Here is an 18,637-nt window from a genome sequence, read left to right as displayed (position 1 = left end):
AAAAAGGGAAGAAGTTATGAACTTCCTCCTTGGGTAAGATGAAATGAATCGTATGAATTGAATTGCTTGTCCTGAAAATAATGTATGCATGATGCATATTATTAAGCCAGGAGGCTAAGGACAATTACATCATGTGACACGATAGATGAATGAACTTAAGTCATGGAGCTAAGCATCATATATGGTGTAAAGAAGCAATCTTGAACGTCACTTAGGTCTGGAAGCTAAGCACGTATATAGATGAAGTAATTATGAACGTTGCTTAGGTCAAGGAGCTAAGAACGATATGCTTTGTATTATTACAAATAATTAATATAGAAATGTTACTCAGCACATTATGCGATGCATGAAACAATGAACATTGCTCAGGTCAAGAAGCTAAGCAAGTATACAACGTTTCTTCTGATGAATGTTGTCTTGAAAGATAATGAAGCATGCGCGGTAGGGAAACAAGATTTCATGATAAAGGGTTCCTAAGGGAAAGATGATATGGATATGTATGTGTGAAAGAAGTATCTGAAAGTGATACTAAGGTGAGGCTGCAAAGGTTATGGTGACGGAAATATATGTGTGAAGAGTCAAAGATGATGACTCTTTAGGCTGGGTAAGCTAATGTGATGTGGGTTCAAGCCCCCAAGTCTAGCTCTAAATGGGTAGGGATATAGAGATAAGCATTGGATATTCTTTGACTCGATCATACATAGATATGAATATGAATGTGGCCGCACCTCAATGTGAGGTTGCCTACGTATCCGTTAGGAATCAGGCCAAACGTAGCTCTAACCGAACTTTGCATAAGTGTGTGTACACCTCAAAGATGTCTTTCAAGGGTTGTAATGTGGTTAAGTTGATGGTTTAAGGAAGAAAGGGGTAAAAGGCTCAAGACCCGAGAGAAGCCCCCAAGATGTGTAATTGTGAATTTGAAAATTTTGAATTTTGCAAGTTTATTTTCAACATTTTTTTTTTGCTTTGATTTTTTTTCATTCTTTTGAATCAATGTAGGCAATCTCAGATCATGCAGTCCATCACTCACTTAGCATTCATGTTTCTCAGGCACGGTACCGAGCACTCGATAAGAGACGCAATTTGAGACGTGTTTATATCAAAGACATTGGAACACTTGCTTTTAGACATTGTTTTAATGTTGCTTTGCTGCTTTTTTTTTACTTTCTTTTTGAATGTTATACAATTACACATCTTCCAATCCCAGGGTTAAGTAAATGTGGGTTGAAGAAATGAAGGCCAAACGTTAGACGAGGCTCAAAGTGGTTGATGAAGAAATGGAATGTGATTGAACGGTTAACAGAGAATGACAGGGTTGCAAAGGTGCCTCAAATCATTGGTGTACCTTGGGTTTAGTTCGGTAATTGTTTTTTTTTATATCCGAGTCAAGAAATCGGACGCAATGGAAGAATGAAAATAAAAAACGTCGAACAAATAACTGAATTCGCAAAGACTGCGTCACTAAAAAAAATCAGAGAGTCTGAAATTCCACCGTGCCACGGTGAAAACTTTCGTGGCACGGTGGAAATTCACGGCACGGTGGAAATTCCCGTGGCGCGACAACTTTTTTTTTTTTTTTTTGCAGCAGTTTCACCGTGCCACGGTGAAAACTGCCCTGACACGGTGGAGATTCCCGTGGCGCGGCAAAAATATTATTTTATTTTATTTTATTTTTTTTGCTGTTGTTCCACTATGCCACGGTGAAAACTGCCGTGACACGGTGGAAATTCCCGTGCCACGGTGGACTCTGGATGCTGAACGAGGAATTTTTTTTTATTTTGTCATGACGCAATGCTGAACTAGCGCGTATACTTGATCGACGGAGGAAGGATTATTTTTTTAAAGTGGCCGGACCCCCTTGAGGGGTTGCCTACGTATCCTTAAAAAGGAATCAGGCCAAACGTAGCTCTATTGGGTCATGAAGCCATGCAACTAGGCATAGAATTTCTTGAGTTGATCCAAGTTGGTTAAATTGTGGAAACCGTTACCGTCCATATCTACCAATTGTGCCTCTCTGCCCGACAAGATGGATGTAACAATGTACAGACCTGACAAATTTGGTCTGAATTTTCCTCTTAGATCCAACACATTTTTGCAAAGTGCCTTAAGCACCAAGTCACCTTCTTTGATGTTCCTAGTCTTGACTTTTTTATTAAAATGTCGCACCATACGTTGTTGGTAGTTTTGGACATGATGCAAAGCTGCCAAGCGTTTTTCGTCAAGTAAGACTAGTTCATCATATCTTGCTCTAATCCAGTCGACTTCATCTAGTTGGCTTTCCAACGCGCTTCGGAGAGAAGGGATTTTGAGCTCTATTGGTTGTACGACTTCAACTCCATAGACCAAAGAGAAAGGGGTAGCCCCCGTTGATGTACGAACAGAGGTTCGATAATCCCAAATGGCGAAATGTAGCTTACTTGGCCAATCTTTGTAATTTTCCTTCATCTTTTCGATGATAGTTTTCACATTTTTGTTGGCTGATTCAACCGTACCATTTGTTTGTGGTCTGTATGGTGATGATCTATGATGCTTGATATGATATTTCTGTAATAATTTCGCGCATTCAGCTTGGAAATGCGTTCCATTATCACTAATCATCTCATGAGGTACCCCATAGCGTCATATGATATTTTTCTCAATGAATTGAGCTACATGTTTTGCTGTTAACTTAGCATATGAGGCATCTTTGACCCATTTGGTGGAATGGGCGATTGCTACGAGGATGAATTCATGCCTCCCTGGCCTGGTGGCGTTATCTTTCCAATGATGTTGATACCCCTAGTGGAAAAAGGCCATGGAGAAGTATACGTGTAGAGAAGCGAAGGTGGAACGTGCTGTAAATTTGCATAGACTTGACATTTCATGCATTTCTTAACGTATTCGTGACAATCTCTCTCCATGGTAGTCCAATAATAACCTTGTCGTTGAATTTTCTAGACTAACATCTTAGCATTCATATGCGTTACACATATGTCGGCATGAAGATTTTCCATGGTTTTGTATGCTTCTTTCTTAGCTATGCATAAGAGATTTCTCCCTAGTGCATTCCTTTTGTGGAGTTCTCCCCTGATGAGTACATACTGTGAGGCCAGGAGCCTCAAAGCAAGGCGTGCCCTTTTATCAAAATTAGGAGGGTATTCTCCTTTTCTCACGTAGTTAAGAATATCTGTATACCATGGCTCTTCATCTTCTTCTTGTGATTCTTGTTCATCGTCGAGTGCGTGAACGTAAGCCGGTTCATATCTTCTTTCTATGGTCAATGGCATTTTTTATTATATCCGTTGGAATTCGCACCATTGACGCAAATTTAGCAAGTGCGTCGGCAAACTGGTTTTCTTCTCTAGGCAAGTACGTATATTCCACTTCATCTAGTTGCTCCGTGAGAGTTTCCAGATGAGCTTGATACGTAGCTGTAGGCGTCGCTCGAAGTGTGCCTACGTTAAAAGCATGTGGCGAATATGCTTGGCACTCTTAGGAAGTGGGAATTGACGTATACGATTAGGGACAAATAAAGTAGGGAGCCACCAAAAAGTTAATAAGGAACTTGTAAACCGTTCGCGGATCATAAAAGGCAACCACGAATAAGGGACAACAAAGGCAACAACGATTGACCCGTGAAGGTTACACCCCATTCATAATCCATGAGATTACTAACTTCATATGGTTCGGAACCACGAAAGGAGGATCGGGGATGATGGTACAAAATGAGTCATGGAGTCACATTCGCCCGTACTGGCCTCTACTCGATTCTTATAGTGAAAAGTGATTCCTGCGATCTAAAAGGCTTACAAACAAAATATTCAATTTGTTCCAATCTATTATTAAGCTAAATTAATTGAATATTAATGCAACATATAATTCTAAAATATCGTGATCACTTCAATTAACAACAAGATTAAAAAGGAACCTAAACCGGTTGTCCAAATTATCTTATTAGGCGTGATTTTCAATTACATATTTCTTTTAAACATGCAATATGGTGATCATAATAACAATAGAATAAACATTAATATTGGAAGCAATTTAACAATAATAACGTTAGTCAAATCAAATATAAAATAACCCTAATCATGATACTAGCAATAAGAAAATAAAATAAGAGTAATTAAATTTATTAATTACTCACATTCCGCGCGTTCCTTTAAATTGCTACATCATGAATAAATTGTTAGTAACTTCAAAAAAAATTTAAATCAAATGAAAATTAAATTAATTAAATATAGATTTGATTTGGTCCAAACCCTCAGTTAATTATACCTTTCATGCCTTGGTTTAAGTATAGAACTTTGGGTATTGTATAGACTCCTTGGAGTGCTTAAGGGAACAATAATGGAAGAATAGGGAGGCTAGTGTTTAGGCTATAGAGGGAGAAAGAATGATTTGATTATCAAGCTTGTTGATTATTGAAAAAGGGGTGATATGACCTCTATTTATAGGGAAAAAAAGAGGGTCGAAGAATCAAGAAAAGATCGAGTTCGAATCGGATTAAAACTCTTGCGATAGACAGCTTTTTGCAGTTATTGTTTTTATCATATCTTTTAATCCAGAAATCGGAATAAGATGAATAAGATATTGTTGGAAAGATATTGAATTCTAATTTCAAACCCAATTAGAATCAGATTAAAATATTTTATAGAAAAAAAGATATGGCTGAAATAGTGAGACGGTGTCAGTTTTGGATAGAGTTTGACATATTATTTATTTCTTTTCCGTTATAACTCGGAATTGATATTATAATATATCATTGGAAAGATAATTTCAAGGGCTATCAAACCATATAAAATTTGGATAAAAAATATGAGGAACGAAAATATTATCTGTCTATCTTAGAACGTCTTTCAATTCGAATAAAATTAGGACTTTCAAAAAAAGGAGTTTTATTCAATTTCAAACTCTTTAATCTTATCTTTTCAAAAAGGATAATTAAGATCTTTTAGAAACTTATAGAAGCTTCCAATTAATCCTAATTGGTTTAGGAATGGGACTAAATAATTTGGACCCTCCACATGATCATTGGGTCGTAGGTAAGGTGGGCTTAGGTTCGGTTTGGGCTTAATTTAATATTTTGGCCATAACTTATTCGTTATAACTCGGATTTGGGCTTATAATATACGAAAAATTGCTCCCATAAATCCCAACTTTGCCTCGTCCGCCGAAATTAATCCCTAATTTTGATTATTATCTATTGCACCCAACTTTAGGGGTGATTAATTTTCGTTGCACCCATTTTACCTGGAACCCGATTAGAAGGTCACCTTTTTGTGGGTTGAGAGGTTTCCCACTTTTGTTAGTGCCACGTCAGCTTTCCCTCCCAACTACTCTCATTACTCTCTCTGCTACTCCCTCCCTTTTCATTAACTCCTTCATTTCGTACAACAGAGCATCAAAAAAAAAAACTCAAATTGACGCCATTATTGAAGCTTCAACCACAATTGTACTTGGGGAAACGTGACGATCGTTGATTTATGAGAAGGATTAGCACCAATAGTCGTTGGGAAAGTGTCGAACTTCCATTTTAGGTAAGTGTTTGAACCCTAATCTTTCGCTTCATTTCTGATGAATTTGTGCTTAAATTACGCATATTGTCGTGAAACCCTAATTAATTAAACTGGGACATGACTAATTTGAGTAATGATATGATATTTGTTTGAGAGTAATGCAAGCGAATTGTTGTGTGTTTGTAATACTGGGTGTTTTGTTGTTGTTGGTTTGACTGTTTAAATTCGAACCCTAAATGCCATGATTTAGTGTAGTGTTGGTTGTAATGTAATTGCTTTTAAATTAGGTATGGCTCCAAATAAATTTACCTTGAAAATGTGGCATGGAGGAGTGTTTCAACATCTTGACAATGGTGAATTGTGTTATATGAATGGTAAAGGTAGAACCTTTAATGTAAACCCTGATCAGTTGTGTTCTTATTATCTGATGGAATTGGTTATGAGGTGTGAGAAGTATAAGGATAGAGTACAGAGGTTTATGTACTTAGTTCTAGGATTGAGTTTGAAAGGTTGGTTGAGGAGAGTTGATGATGATGACAGTATGAGGGAGATGATAGATGTGTCACTTAATAATAGAGCTGTTGATGTGTATGTTGTGCATGGTCAAAATGACCCAATACTCTTCCCAAAAGAGAAACAACCTACCTCATCAAAAAACACAAAAAATGTGAGAACCAAAAAACTACCTGTGAAGAGGGGACCACAAGTGAGAGCAAGTCCAAGGAACAAAAGTCAGCCTCCCTTGACTATTTCTGAGCCTTCCCAAAATACCCTTGACAGCTCATTAAATGAAAAAGAAGATGCTCCAACTCATTTTGTTGCCATTCCACCCACCAATACTGTACCAAACCAAAGTACTCTCAAAGTGAAATATGTTTTAAACCCTAATTCAGACTTGGCAAAAGCATATCCCACAGCACCTACTTTTCCTTCACCTTCACAAATCAACTCTGAACTAGTGAACAGTTATGAATGGGAAGATGCAAGACCTGACAGCCCCCTTCCTTTACATGAGCTGATTCCAACAGTTAGTTTTGAGAGTGACAGAGAGGATCCACCCTACCAGCCACCAGAACCAGAAGTAGAGGTCAACAAAGGGAAAGGGCCAGCTACATACAAAGGGAAAGGGGTAGAGTCAAGCAAAGGGAAAGGGGTAACTGTAGACAAAGGGAAAGGACCAGCAACTTTTTTTGGTGAGGTGTACTCAGATGTGGAAAGTTATGATGCAGAGGAACCTGGGCAGGGTGATGACCTAGATGCTGAAGTAGTAGAACAGGTGCAAGGGTTGGATGAATTAGAGGTAGAAGAGAGGGAGGAGATATTGGATGAGGAATATAAGTCAGAAACTGATGATGAGGAGTACAGTTTAGCTAGGCAAAGGGTTAAAGATGCAACTGCAAAGTTAATTGACAATGCTAGGAGAATCCAGAGGGAGACAGTTCAGTGGCTGAATATAGACAAGGAGGGAGAGCTAGGGGCAGAGGTTGGTGAAGGGACAGCAACTGAGGTTGGTGAGGGGAGAGCAACTGAGGTGGGTGAGGGGACAGCAAGTCAGGTTGATGAGGGTTCTGGGCGCTAGAGTGATTATGAGCAGAGTGATGAGGAGGTGCATACTCCACCTGACAGCGGTGAAGAGGAGTTAGAACTAGGAAAGAGAAGAAAGGCCAGCAGATCAGTGTCACTTGCACACACAGATTTTGGGACTTTCAAATGGGAAGTGGGGCAGAGATTTGCTAACAGATCTGAGTTTAGGGCAGCAGTATCTAAGTATGGGATTCTGCAGGGTAGGGATGTTTATTTCAAAGTGAGTGACAGTGGAAGGCAACAAAGAACTGGTGTTTGCTGTGTAGATGGGTGCCCATTTTATGTGTATGCTTCATGGGACAGTAGGAGGGCTTGTATAGTTGTGAAGACTGTGAGAGGTGAACATTGGTGTCAGAGGAACATGAAGAGGAATAGGCAGCTGAAGTCAAGTTGGGTAGCTGGCCAGTTCCTTGAGGTATTCAAGACAAGGCCTCACTGGCCGGCAAAGGAAATCCAAGAGTGTGTAAGGAAAGCATTCAAAATGTTAGTGAGTAGGGACTTTGCTTACAAGATTAAGTACCAGGCACATAGAATGTTGCATGGTTCTATGCATGATCATTACAACAAGCTGGGTAGCTACATGGCTGCATTGCATAGAACCAGCCCTGGTACTAGGTTGGAGTTAGTCACAGATTCTGACAAAGAGCCTCCAATTTTTAAGAGGCTCTTTGTATGCTTTGAAGGGGTGAAGGTGGGGTGGCAGGAGGGTTGTAGGAAGGTGCTTGCAGTGGATGCTTGCTTCATAAAGACCTTTTTAGGGGGTCAGCTTCTGTCAGCTGTGGGAAGAGACAACAATGACCAGATGTACCCTGTTTGTTGGGCCATTGTTGAAGGTGAGAACAATGACTCTTGGGAGTGGTTCTTCAAGCAAATGCAGAGTACTCTGGATCTGAAGGATGGGGAAGGCATGGCAATCATCTTAGATGAGCATCAGGTTTGATCTATTGCTTTACTTTGCTTACTTGCATAAGTTTTCCTTGTATTCAAACATGTTTAACTCCTAGTTCATGTACAGAGCATCTTGCATGGAGTGTCAACTGTGTTGCCAAATGCAGAGCACAGGCATTGTGCAAGACATATCTTTGCACATTGGCACAAGACATATAGGGGAGATGAACTTAAACTGCTTTTTTGGAGGATAGCTAAGTCATACAGCTTGGCTGACTATGAGGAGAACCTTGAGAAGTTAGGAAAGGTGAATGTGGATGCCATGAATGCTTTCATTGGCTACAACCCTAAGCTGTTTTGTAGGGCATTCCTGAAACCTGACATCAAAACAGATGCCATTACAAGTAACATTACTGAGACTTTTAATGGCTATATCATACAAGCCAAGACAAAGCATTTGTTGTACTGCCTAGAGGACATCAGAACTGCTTTGATGCAGAGACTAGTGGTGAAGAGGCAATAACTGATGAAAGCCACAACAATGCTTTGTCCAAGAATTCAAGTAAAGTTGGAAATTGAAAAGCAAAAGGCAGCTGAGTGTGAGGTCATGCCATCATCTGAGACCCTATTCAATGTGACATACTACTTGGATCAGCTTGTAGTGAACTTGGAGACAAGGAGCTGCACATGCAGGAAATGGGATATGCTTGGTATCCCATGTTGCCATGCAGTGGCTTCTATCTACTACATCAGACAAGAAGCTGAGCAATATGTTGATGAATGCTACCACAAGGAAACCTACCTCAAAGCATATGCAGGTATACAACTCACTTTTCCTTGCACTTTGTATTTATTTGTGAACTTAGTATGTAATTTAAAATTTTGGGTTGTTGGTTGTATGGTCTAGGATCTATCCCCCCATGTGAAGGGGAAAGGCATTGGCCTAAGGTCTCCCTGCCAATTGACCCACCTCCAATTAAAATTGGACCTGGGAGACCTAGGAAGAACAGGATCAAGGATCCTTTTGAAAATCCCAAAAAGGCTGGAACCATCACCAAGAATGGAGTTTAAATGACATGCTCCATATGCCACACATAGGGACATAATAAAAGGAAGTATCCTGAGAAAGACACTAGGCAACCCCCTCCCCCACCTGCTAAGAAACCTAGAGGGAGGCCAAAGAAGCAAACAATAGTTGCAGAAGCTACAACAGCTGCTCAGGCTGCACCATAAACTGCACACCACTCAATGACAGTACAACCTACTCAACTAGGTAGAGGTGGCAGGATGATTCACATGGGAAGGGGTTCAAGAGGTGGCAGGGATTTAGCATAATAATAGTTTGGAGCAAATAGAATCTTTGTTTGCATGCCTTTGAGATCGCAAGAATCACTTTTCATTATAAGAATCGAGTAGAGGCAAATACGGGCGAATGTGACTCCATGACTCACTTCGTACCATCATCCCCGATCCTCCTTTTGTGGTTCCGAACCATATGGAGTTAGTAATCTCATGGATTATGAATGGGGTGTAACCTTCACAGGTCAATCGTTGTTGCCTATCGTTGTCCCTTAATCGTGGTTGCCTTTTATGATCCGTGAACGGTTTACAAGTTCCTTAAAAACTTGTTGGTGGCTCCCTACTTTATTTGTCCCTAATCGTATATGTCAATTCTCACTTCCTATTAGTGCCAAACATATTCACACATGCTTTAACGTAGGCGCACTTTGAGCGACACCTACAATTTGGCGACTCCACTGGGGAGGATTCTTGGTTATTTATCGATTTAAGTGATCGGTATTTAATTGAGATGAGTGGATGAGACTTGAAAGATTCTTGAATTGTATTCCTGCGATTTAATTGGCATTGTCACATATGCATATGCTTTTTAGGTTACCTATTTTGCCTCAATAGTACGTGTTCTACATATGTGGCTAGCCCGGGGGATTTAAGCTCTATCAACCCGAAAACGCTCATGGCAATAAGGGTTCATCGGAGTTTTTAAATCCACCCAAACCAGGGAGTCGAGTTTGATTGCATCACAAACTTACGGAGCCGCCCGTTGGCATACGCCCTCAAGGGAGGCTGTCTTGCTAACGCGTCCAAACTCTTAACCATGGTACCCTTTGACACCTAAAGAAGCTTGACCATAGTCGAACATAGAACTTGACTTTAGGTTGCGAACTTCATTGCATCATTCGTTACAATGTGCTTATATGTGCATTTTTTTTTACTTTTTATTTATTTATTTATTTTCTCTTATCAAAACTTTTTTTTTTATTAGAGTCGAGCCATAGATTTTTTTTAAAAAAAAATTTTGAGTCACCCGGATTTTTATTCCTGTATACTGCACAAGAGTCAACTTGTTTTGGTCATATCCGGAGTTCTAGAAAGAGTTACGTGTCGTGAAAACTATGAATCTGTAGCCCCGAGTTTTATCTTTCATTTGGAGCTAGATTCGTCCTAAGCAGAGTCACAGATAAACTGTTATAACCAATATACTACAGCCTGTCCCATTTAGGTGTCTTTTTAGCGTCAACTTTCTTTTGTTTTTTTTTTTTTATATCTTTTCGTGTCAAGCTAGTCTTAGCCAAGTCCTTTAATCCGTGTCAACTCGTATAACATAGGATTATAGATTTTTTTTATACCAATGAGTCCTAACTCTTCTAGAATTCTAGTCCTCTTCCTAGTTTCTTATGATTTTTTGTGCTAACCTTAACATGTGTTCTTTGTCATTGATTGTGCTTTATCTTATTTATGACTAACGATTTCCAATGGACCGTTTTCACCTAGTAAATAGCATAAACATTAAAATTGTACAAAATGAATCAAGTTAGTTTGTCTCTTAGTCTTCCGTGCTATTTGTTCATTGGGTCCTTTGTTTTTCACAACGTTCTCATGTCTAGCCATGCGATCATACCACGAGTCTTAACTAATCACACATGTTGAGTCGTTGCACACACTTTGTCTTCGAGTAATGCACTATATTGTTTATGATCGTAAACTAGGACCATGCATGCGTCGTTTTCCGTCGTAATAGGAATGGGTGGAGTATTCGCCATTGGTTTTCAAAATTCTTTCATACACTCTTCCTTTCCAATCCGAGTATTGAGTCAATGCATTAAGTGAGCTCATTTTTTTCCATAGTACTCGAGTTCAAGAATCACTAGTTAAGAGTTGGAAGAATAAGGGGAACGTCATTATATTCCTTCCTTCTTTTCTTCCAATCAAAGCATCAGCAATAACAAACTTCGTGTTCCTCTTGGCAGTTACAAGTAATTCATAGGCAACCATGAAGACGAAGCACAAGACAAGTTCCCATACAAGATTTCATGCTTTTTTTTCCCTTTCGTTTCAACCCTTTTCCCCTAATAAGTCTAGCATAGGTTCTCCTTATCCTTATGTCTATATGCCATGTTCCATCAACGAGCATTTCTTTCCTTTGCATTCGATCATGTCATTCGCAAAAAAAAATAAAAAAAAATAAAATTGCCGAACTAAACACAAGGTATACCCATGATTTGAGGTACCTTTGCAACCCATTCATTCCCCATTAACCATTAAATCACATATCCATTTCTTCATCAACCACTTTGAGCCTCGTCTAGCGATTGGCCTTATTTATTCAACCCACAATCACATAGCCCTGGAATGGGAAGGTGTGTAATTTGTATAACATTCAAAGGCAAGGTAAAAAAAAAAAAAAAAAAAAAAAAAAAAAAAAAAAAAAAAAAAAAAAACCAACAAAAAAACAATGTCTAAGGGCAAGTGTTCCAATGTCTTTGATATTAACACGTCTCAAATTGCGTCTCTCATCGAGTGCTTGGTACCGTGCCTGAGAAACATGAATGCTGAGTGAGTGGTGGACCGCATGATCTAAGATTTCCCACATTGATTTAAAAAAAAAATAGTCAAAGCAAAAAGAAATGTTAAAAATAAAACTTGCAAAGTCCAATTGACAATTACACATCTTAGGGGCTTCTCTTGGGTCTTGAGCCTTTTACCCCTTTTTTCCTTAAACCATCAGCTTAACCACAATACAACCCTTGAAAGACCTCTGTAAGGTGTACATATACTTGTGCAAAGTTTGGTTAGAGCTACGTTCAGCCTGATTCCTAACTGTAGACACCCAAATGTGTCTTCCCAAAACCAAACCCAATGATGAATACCTTTCATGTCACTTGATTATCGAACAAAGAGAAAGTGTGAAAAGTCTAGTGATGAGGATGTTTTTATTAAAATATCTCTTCAATCTGTTTTTGAAAATATTTCTTTTCTTACTTTATTTATGAAAAACGTGCATTCCATTTTAGTTTGATCCATAATATGGGTCCAATAATTATATTTGGATAGGGTTTGAAAAGACCTTTCCAACGATATATTATAAGCCCAATTCCGATGAATAATGAGGAAGTTATGACCAAAATACTAAACTGGGCCCGGTTTGGTTTTTATATACGGCCCAATGATCTAGAGGATGGCCTATTATTAATTATCAATCCTAAAGCTATTAGGATTGATTATAGTCTTCTAGAATACTCTAGAAGGTTCTTTTAAATCCTAATGGCGTTAGGATTGATAATTATGTTTCAAAGAGTTTGAAATTGAATAAAACTACTCCTTTTTAGAATCCTTGTATTGTACGAAGTGGAATATATTCAGATTTCATTTTTCGTGCCTCTTAATCTTTATCCAAATTTTATATGGTTTGATAGATCTTGAAATTATCTTTCCAATGATCTATTATAATATAAAATCTGAGCTATAACGAAAAAGATATGAATTAGATATGAAACTCTATCCAAAACTGACACCCTTCCACTATTTCAGCCATATCTTTTTATCTACAAAAGATTTTAATCTGATTATTGTTGGGTTGGAAATTATACTTCAAGATCTGTCCAATGAAATATTATATGTCTTATTTGGACTTCTAGATCAAAAGATATGATAAAAACAAAAACGCGTGAAACTGATTATTAGCGCCTGACGCTAAGCATTAGCGCCTGCGCTAAGGCTTGGCGCCTGGCGCTAATAACCAGCGTCTAGCGCTAATCGAGTTATATTCTGGTCGAAACTTTGATTCGCTTTTTTATCCATCCGACTGATTTTCTCTATAAATAACCTCTTAAAATTCTGTTTTCAATCATCAATTCTCATCAATTCTTATTCTTTCTAATTCTCATCAACTCTCATCAATAATTTCTTGATTCTCTCTATTTTTCTAAAGCAACCCTTTTTGTAAACACAGTTCCTCATACATTAGCACTAAACATACCTAGCATTATTCTAAGTTGCCTTCACCCTATACGTGAAAGATTTTACGTTCTGAGGGTTTGGTCCCAAATCTTTATTTCAATTATTTGATTTAATTGTTTCAATTATTATTTTCCTTGAAGTTACTAACGTGTGTATTTTGTTATTAGAAAGAGGTACCAGGCATCCAAGTAAGTGTTTTAATTGATTTATTGATTTTATGATACAGAAATCATGCTTAGATTTTTTTATTGATTCCTAGTATCATGTTTAGGATGTTTCTAGTATCATGTTAGGATGCTTTCTTTAGTATGATATTTAGGGTGATTTTCTTATATCAATCATGATTCCTGCGATGCCTTTTATTTTCTTTCCTAATATCAAGTTAGTATCATGTTAGGGTTAAAGCTTTGATCTTTGATGTTTAGTGACATGCTAGGGTTTGTTATTAATCTTGTTAGTATCATGCATAGGATCTTGCTATTATTATCCTTTAACATGATTTATGATTATAATTTTATGATTATTATTATTATTATTATGATTGTGATTATTATGATCATGATTATGATTATAATTATTATTATTGTTATGATTTATGATTATTATTATGTTGTTTGATTATATTTATTTTTATTGCTTGATCACACCTTTTATGCATGTTTAAAGGGAATTAGCACTTGTAATCACGCTTAATAAGATAATTAATAATCTTGTTTAGGGTTAATTTGGTTATAATTTAAGTGATCGCCAATAATAGTTTTGTTGTGCATTAATATTCAACCAACATAGATTAAACAGGTTCAGGGTTAATCCTACTGATTGCGTGTTAGTCAGAAAGCGCACATGAATACGATCAGAATAAACTAGAGGCCTATTATTAGGGCAGGTTCAATGTTTTTTAGGTTAGATTTGTACCTTCATCCCCGAACTACCAGTCATGGTTCTAGACCTATTGGAGTTAACGATCTCCTGGATCGTTAAGGGGTGTAACCTTCACCTCGTGAACGGTTTACAAGTTCCTAAAACTTGTTGGCGACTCTTTTGCTTTATCTTCTTTCCCTTTGGACGCCACCGTACTTTAGTGTACGATCACAGTGGGGTTCAAGCTAGGGGTACGATCACAGTGCTTGAAATATTCCCTACACTAACGGATACGTAGGCAACCTCACATTGAGGTGCAGCCACATTCATATTCATATATCCATACATGATCGAGTCAAAGAATATCCAATGCTTACCCTTACCCATCTAGAGCTAGACTTGGGGGATTGAACCCACATCATTTAGCCTACCCAGCCTAAAGAGTCATCATCTTTGACTCTTCTTATATATAATTCCATCACCATAACCCCTGCAGCCAGCCTTAGTATCACATTCACACACTTCACTCACACATCCATATTTATATCATCCTTCCCTTTAGGAACCCTTTATCATGAAATCTTGTTTCCCTACCATGCATGGTTCATCATCTTTCAAGATAACATTCACGCTTAGCTTCCTGATATGAGCAATATTCATTGTTTCATGCATCGCATAATGTGCTGAGCAACATTTATATATCAATGATTTGTAATCATACAAAGCATATCGTTCTTAGCTCCTTGACCTAAGAAACATTCATTATGCAATACTCATCAATCATTTCATCTATATACGTGCTTAGCTTCTAGACCTAATTGACGTTCAAGATCGCTTCTTTACACCATATATGATGCTTAGCACCATAACCTAAGTTCATTCATCTATCGTGTCACATGATGTAATTGTCCTTAGCCTCCTGGCCTAAGAACATTCATCATGCATACATTATTTTCAAGACAAGCAATTCAATGCATACAATTCATTTCGTCTTGCTTAAGGAGGAAGTTTAAAACTTCTTCCCTTTTTCATTATTTTCTTTTGGGGAAGTTCAAAAACTTTTTCAAAATTTTTATCGAGGGAAGTTTGAAAACAAAACTTTATTTTTTACGTCTTTCTTTTTCGGGAGAAAGTCAGTACCTTCCACTCGTCCCATGAAAAAAATGACGGAAAATTTTTGCTTTTGCATTTTCTGTTGCTTGTGTTTGCACACACACACTATATACACACACAACCACAAGTTATACACATGTCATATCATGTCATGTCAGGCTTGGTCAATTCAGTTGGTCAAGTCAATCATAGTCTATATGAGTCCCTTGGCAAATTTTATTTTGCAGGTCTCAATTACAGCCCACGTCCGGGGACAAGCGGAACATCTACAGCCCACGTTCGGGGATAAGCGAACCATCTATAGCCCACGTCCGGGGACAAGCGAACCATCCACAGCCGACGTTCGGGGACAAGCAAACCAATTACATCCCACGTTCGGGGACAAGCGAAACTTTTACAACCCACGTTTGGGGACAAACGAAACAACTACAGCCCACGTCCGGGGAAAAGCGGACCATCTATAGCCCACGTTTGGGGGCAAGCAAACCATTTACTAACCACGTTCAGGGACAATAGAACCACCATCATTTCATGGCGCAAGTTTCTCGATACACAGAGACTTGCAATCTTATTAGACAAGTTTTTCCTCAAGCATGGAAAATTGTTGGTTGTTTTCATCTCTCAAAGCGAAGAAGTCAGCGATTACATCATATGTTGTTTTTCCTCAAGCATGGAAAGTATCTCAACTGGTGGGTTTCTTCAGGCATAGAAAACTTCCAAAGTCATCTGTCGGCTTTCCTCAAGCATGGAAAGTATTATCCGGTGGATTTCTTCAAGCATAGAAAACCGCCAAATTCATATGTCGACTTTCCTCAAGCATGGAAAGTATCATCCGGTAGATTTCTTCAAGCATAGAAAGCTACCAAACTCGTCAGTAGGTTTTCCTCAGGCATGGAAAGCATTTCAACAAACGTCATCCGGTGGATTCCTTCAAGCATAGGAAACTACCAAACTCATTTGTCAATGATACACTGGTGTCAGATAAGCATTCTATCCCTTTACTCTTTTATCTGCAGAACTAACACTTTTCTACAAGTATCGGCGTATATAGAGTGATTTAGGATCGCAGAACGTCTTAAATCATTCTCCGTCCCTATCGACTACTTTCACTATCGTTTTTCAAAACTGATGTTTCTACAAAATCAGTCAAAGTGCAGGCTTCTGTAGACACCTAAAAATGTCTCCCCAAAACCAAACCCGATGACGAACAACCTTTCACCGCCATTATTGGTCGGGTTGAGTATTTAATCTTTGAGTGCTTAAATCTATATTTTCATTTCATAAACCAACCCAAATTCTAGCCCATTTCCCCAAACCATAACTTATTTTCCTTTTTTCGTGCCTTTAAACGCAAAATAATTCATTTTGTGTCCTTTAAAATCATTCATTTCATGTCCCTTTTGTAAAAAACGTTTATTACAGTTTATTTTGGTCCATAATATGGATCCAATGATTGAATATTTGGATGGGGTTTGAAAAGAGCTTTCCAACGATATATTATAAGCCCAAATCCAAGTTATAACGAAAAAGTAATGGGCAAAATATTAAGCCGAGCCCAAACCGAACCTAAGCCCACCTTACCTCTGACCCAATGATCATGTGGAGGGTCCACATTATTTAATCCTATTCCTAAACCAATTAATATTAATTAAAATCTTCTATAAGTATCTAAAAGATCTTAATTATTCTTTTTGAAAAGATAAGATTAAAGAGTTTGAAATTAAATAAAACTTTTCTGTTTTTGAAAGTCCTAATTCTATTCGAATTGAAAGACGATCAAAGATAGTCAGATATGATTTTCGTGCCTCATATTTTTATCCAATTTTTATATGGTTGGATAGCCCTTGAAATTATCTTTCCAATGATTTATTATAATTTTAATTCCGAGCTATAACGGAAAAGATATGAATAAAATATCAAACTCTATCCAAAACTGACACTGTCTCACTATTTCGGCCATGTCTTTTATTCTATAAAATATTTTAATCTGATTCTAATTGTTTTAGAAATTAAACTTCAAGATCTTTTCAACTATATCTTATGTATCTTATTCTGATTTCTGGATCAAAAGATATGATAAAAACAAAAACCGCAAAAACTTGTGTCTATCGAGTTTTATTCCGATTTAATTCGGATCTAATCTTGCTTTTTCGACCCTTCTTTTTCTCTATAAATAGAGGTCATATCTCCCCTTTTTCAATCATCAAAAATCTTGATCATCAAATAATTCTCTTCTCTCTCTTTATCCTAAACACTAGCCACACTATTCTCTTAAAATATTTCCCCTAAGTACTCCAAGTAGTTCATACAATACCCAAAGTTCTATACTTTAACCAAGGCGTGAAAGGTATAATTAACTGAGGGTTTGGACCAAATCAAATCTACATTTATTGAATTTAATTTTCATTTTATTTATTTTTATTGAATTTACTAACGGTTTATTCATGATATAGCAATTCAAGGAAACGTAGAAAGTGAGTAATTGATTCACTTAATTACTCTTACTTTTATTCTTGTTGCTAGTATCATGATTAGGGTTATTATTATTATTTCATTTTACTAACGTTATTACTATTGAATTGCTTCCAATATTAATGTTTATTCTATTGTTATTATTATCACCATATTGCATGTTTAAAGGGAATATGTAATTGAAACTCACGCCTGATAAGATAATTTGGACAACCGGTTTAGGATCCTATTTAATATTGTTGTTTAATCAAGTGATCACAAATATTTTAGAATTATATGTTGCATTAATATTAAACCAATTTATCATAATAATATTTCAGAGCAAATTGAATCTTTATTTGCATGCCTTTGAGATCGCAGGAATCACTTTTCACTATAAGAATCGAGTAGAGGCCAATACGGGCGAATGTGACTCTATGACTCACTTCGTACCATCATCCCCGATCCTCCTTTCGTGGTTCCGAACCATATGGAGTTAGTAATCTCATGGATTATGAATGGGGTGTAACCTTCACGGGTCAATCGTTGTTGCCTTCGTTGTCCCTTTATTCGTGGTTGCCTTAAATGATCCGTGAACGGTTTACAAGTTCCTTAAAAACTTGTTGGCGGCTCCCTTTGTCCCTAATCGTATATGTCAATTCCCACTTCCTATGAGTGCCAAGCATATTCACACATGCTTTAACGTAGGCGCACTTCGAGCGACGCTTATACCACCCCTCTTAATAAAAGACCAAACAACCTTATTAAAACTAGAAGCAAAATAAAAAATATTCTCTAAAATCAAATGAAAATCACTAACACCCGTAACCCGACCACGAAGAGCAACGATCACCTGTTGACAGTCACTATCCAAGACGACTTCCCACGCACTAAGCTCAGCCGCAAGTTGAAGACCCCACAATACAACCTTTGCTTCTGCGATCATAGCATCCCACCTGTCAGCACATTGACATACACCT

The 18,637-nt window shown here is 37.6% G+C and overlaps 1 protein-coding gene across 1 annotated transcript; it reads left to right on the top strand.

Moving 5' to 3' along the window:
* Window positions 1-8,499: 8,499 nt before the first annotated feature.
* Window positions 8,500-9,044, top strand: LOC145627768 (uncharacterized). The gene is made up of 2 exons (XM_081680117.1): window positions 8,500-8,791; window positions 8,881-9,044. The coding sequence occupies exons 1-2, from the start codon at window positions 8,500-8,502 to the stop codon at window positions 9,042-9,044; spliced, it is 456 nt and encodes a 151-aa protein (XP_081536243.1).
* Window positions 9,045-18,637: the final 9,593 nt, after the last annotated feature.

The sequence above is a fragment of the Chenopodium album genome, chromosome 4 (genome assembly GCF_948465745.1).
Source record: "Chenopodium album chromosome 4, dcCheAlbu1.1, whole genome shotgun sequence".
NCBI classification, from domain to species: Eukaryota; Viridiplantae; Streptophyta; class Magnoliopsida; order Caryophyllales; family Amaranthaceae; genus Chenopodium; species Chenopodium album.
Note: the sequence above shows the minus strand (reverse complement) of the source record. Positions and strands in the feature narration are given on the sequence as shown.